Source organism: Beta vulgaris, chromosome 4 (genome assembly GCF_026745355.1).
Source record: "Beta vulgaris subsp. vulgaris cultivar EL10 chromosome 4, EL10.2, whole genome shotgun sequence".
NCBI classification, from domain to species: domain Eukaryota; kingdom Viridiplantae; phylum Streptophyta; class Magnoliopsida; order Caryophyllales; family Amaranthaceae; genus Beta; species Beta vulgaris.
The window spans coordinates 58,070,553-58,073,974 of record NC_079205.1 but is presented as its reverse complement, the minus strand read 5'-3'; the positions used below and the strand labels follow the sequence as shown (position 1 = coordinate 58,073,974).

Here is a 3,422-nt window from a genome sequence, read left to right as displayed (position 1 = left end):
CCATCCCAGTCGCCAAAAGCTCCGCCCTATAAGATGTGCAAATACTAAACTTTGCTGCAAAATCCCTGGAGGAACTCCCTTATGATAATATGGACATGTCCATAATTCATTATTGTACCTTTATTATTTCCATTAATGTATTTTTTCAACAGCTTTAGGACATAGATGGATAAATGTAATTGACCCACTCATTTTCAAATCTCTAATATCAAAAAGCTCATCCTCAGCTGTTTGAAAAAGAATATTTTGGCCCCAATCAATTAATTGAAACTTATTTTACCAACCACTCAAATTAGAGAATTCGATGACTAGTCAATATGCGTTAAAACCTCTAATTCTTTCCCAAACCTCAACTTATCAAACAAGGCCTTAGCTTACTGTGATGAGAAGTTGATAACTAATGGGGGCTAAGGGACCTCAACATGCAAATACTCATTCCCACCTCCATGTGTATCTTGTCCCGAAAAAAGTTAGTAATAATAAAAAGATAAGTTACTATTAAAGCTATCTTTATCGGTTACTATTATTAGTTTACCAACTTTCTTCATTTGGGTTGTCTCTTATTAATTTACCTATTTTTCTTCAATCTGTTTTCAAGTGGAACCACTAATTTTATATTATCATATTCTACATAAAACATCATATTTCTTTTTATCACCATCTTTCTATTTCTTGGCTCACAATAAATTAATATTTTATCTTTTTTTTTTATAACTCACATAACAATTTACTCCAAAACTCTGAACCTAAGCAAGTGTCGAAAATCTAAAGTCTAAACTAGTAAGAGGGAGAAAATCTATCTTAATTCCATAATCAAACTTATGTTTAACATTGGCCAAACTTTTTCGGCCCATTACACTCTATAAAAACCCTAAGCCCACATGGCCTATATAAATCCATCATCTTCCCCAAACCCTAGTCTTTACAAACCTCTCAGCCTCCCTCACTCGAACGATTTTCGAAGGCTCTTCAAACATCGTTCCAGGTTTTTCTTCTTCTCTTTGATAATTTCATGTGATATTCAATTTCTTGCGATTTTTATGATCTAATTATTCATACGATTGTTTTTGTTTGTTTCACGAATTCAACTTTTTTTTCTTTATCTCATGGTATTTTATTTTTTAGGGTTAATTTACATGTTATAAAGTTATGATTTGAATTTTTGGTATAACTTGTTAATTCATGTTTGTTTCATGGAATCTTATGATAATAATTTCATGTTATAATTTGTATATGAGCATATTTTCATGCGATTGTTCGTTTGTTCTTGTTTGTTTCATTAAATCAATTTATGAAGTTTTGTGATTAGAAATTAATTAGTAACTATTCCAAAACAATTAGTGAATTATCAGTGAAGTAGAAAGTATTGTGTGATGCTAGATATTTTCTTCTCCTTTTTTGGGGTAGGGGTGGAGATTGTTCGAATTCTATAAACTTAGGGTTTGAATTTTTTGTATAACTTGTTAATTTATGTATGAATCAAATGATAAGAATTTTGATGTTACAATTTTTGTACATGAGCAAAATTTCATGCGATTGTTCGTTTGTTCTTGTTTGTTTCATGAAATCAGTCTTTGAAGTTTAGCGACTGAAATCTAGAATGAGTGAAAGACTGGAAATTGATTAGTAACTACTCCAGAACAACTAGTAAATCAACAGTGAAATAGATAGTATTGTATGATGCTAGACCTTTTCTTCAATTATTTTTTGGGGTAGGGGATGGAGGTTGGGGATGATGCTTTCCAGTGTTCGTACGTAATCATTCGACTTAATTATTCGTTGTACTTGTTTCAGTTTATGTAGCACATTTGTGAAATGTCATACTCTTTGCATATAGAATTTAATTTTTGCTCAGAACGGGTTCATAGAGCATAATTCTTATCATTTGTGTGGATGAAGCAGATATTTGCACTGCTGTGTGATTACCCAAGAAATTAGCCAAGATGCAGAACGATGAGGGAGAGATTATGGATCTTTACATCCCCAGGAAATGGTAGATATTCATTTAATTTGAGTTATATTTTCTTTAGTTTTATAGAAATCAGATATTTGATCCTTATATGTGGCTGTATGTGTTATCCAGTTCGGCCACTAACAGGCTGATCACTGCTAAGGACCATGCCTCGGTCCAAATCAACATCGGTCACTTGGATGACAGGGGTGTCTACAACGGGGCTGCAACCACCTTTGCTCTCTCGGGTTTTGTCCGTGCTCAGGTCTTGATTGTTGACATTTTAACTGTTTAATTTTTCTTGTGTTCCTTTGTTTCTAATTGATGTTTGCAATATGTAACCTTACAAATGAATTTGGTCGGCTGTGTAGGGTGATGCTGACAGTGCTGTTGATCGTCTGTGGCAGAAGCAGAGGTCTCAATGTGGACAGTAGTCAGTAGGGAAAGTTCAGAGGAGAGTTCAATGTTGAAGAACTGTTTTTTTTTTTTTTTTTGTGTTTATTTTGAAGTTTAGATTTTGTTTTGCGGTGAACGTTATGAATTTTATTACATAACATCAGTTTATTTGGTAAAATTTGCTCTCTTTCTCCTATTTTATGATACAACCATCTGAATGCAAGAGTAAAAGTGAGGAAACAATCGAAATAGGAGCATGAATGAATCTTGTGGGATATACATCCTCTGTTTTTAGTTTGACCCAATTACTTTAGAGCAGCATGTATACATGGTTTTCCAACTCGCTCTTCACTCTTTCTTATCTATTCTCTCTCTCCAAGCTACTCTGAAGAATTATATTTAAAAATATTCAACAATAACAAAAACTTTTTAAAGTGCTCTTCATTATACTTTTCATTGTTTGGTTGTCTTTGTATCAATAAATGAAATTGTTTTTTAAGGAATTTCTGTAGTTATTTTATGAAGGTGAGAATTTCCCCACACACATTTTCATCCCTTTACTTGGGATATCGGTAACGATGCTCCCATAGTCATGAACATGATCCAAGATGGTTCCATACTTTTGCAAAGTATCTCAAATGAACTTGCTTGATCAATTAGAGATGAGGAAATCAAACAAGATTCTTCTCAAACAATTTTGTTGTCTTTTTCATTCTTCGTCAATACATCTGCTGTTTTCTTGAGGTCTTTTTCATTCTTCGTCAATACATCTGCCGTTTTCTTGAGGACCTCCGCCGAAAGGGAGGGATCCAAGGCTATTGCTTTGCTTGCTACAATTGCTTCAATCACATCCTCATAGATGACGTAATCTATTTCAAGTTGCTCAAAAAATATCAATAATTTTTGTGACCATCTGTTGTAATTCTTGCCATCAAGAGGCTCCAACTAAGAGATGTCGGGAAGAGTCTTGTTCAACATTGGATTAGCCAAAACAATCCACATAATAATCTCGTTTTCAATTGTTGCATTTTAAGGTTTTCAAGGCTAGAATGAAGAACAACATTTGAACAAATAT

General features: G+C 33.4%; 1 protein-coding gene across 1 annotated transcript; it reads left to right on the top strand.

The window, feature by feature from the left end:
- Positions 1–830: 830 nt before the first annotated feature.
- LOC104890498 (40S ribosomal protein S21) lies at positions 831–2,525 on the top strand. Its single transcript, XM_010676008.3, has 4 exons — positions 831–985; positions 1,903–1,993; positions 2,084–2,216; positions 2,323–2,525. Exons 2-4 carry the CDS (start codon positions 1,944–1,946, stop codon positions 2,383–2,385), a joined length of 246 nt encoding a protein of 81 aa, XP_010674310.2. The 5' UTR covers positions 831–985; positions 1,903–1,943; the 3' UTR covers positions 2,386–2,525.
- The last annotated feature ends 897 nt before the right edge of the window (positions 2,526–3,422 follow it).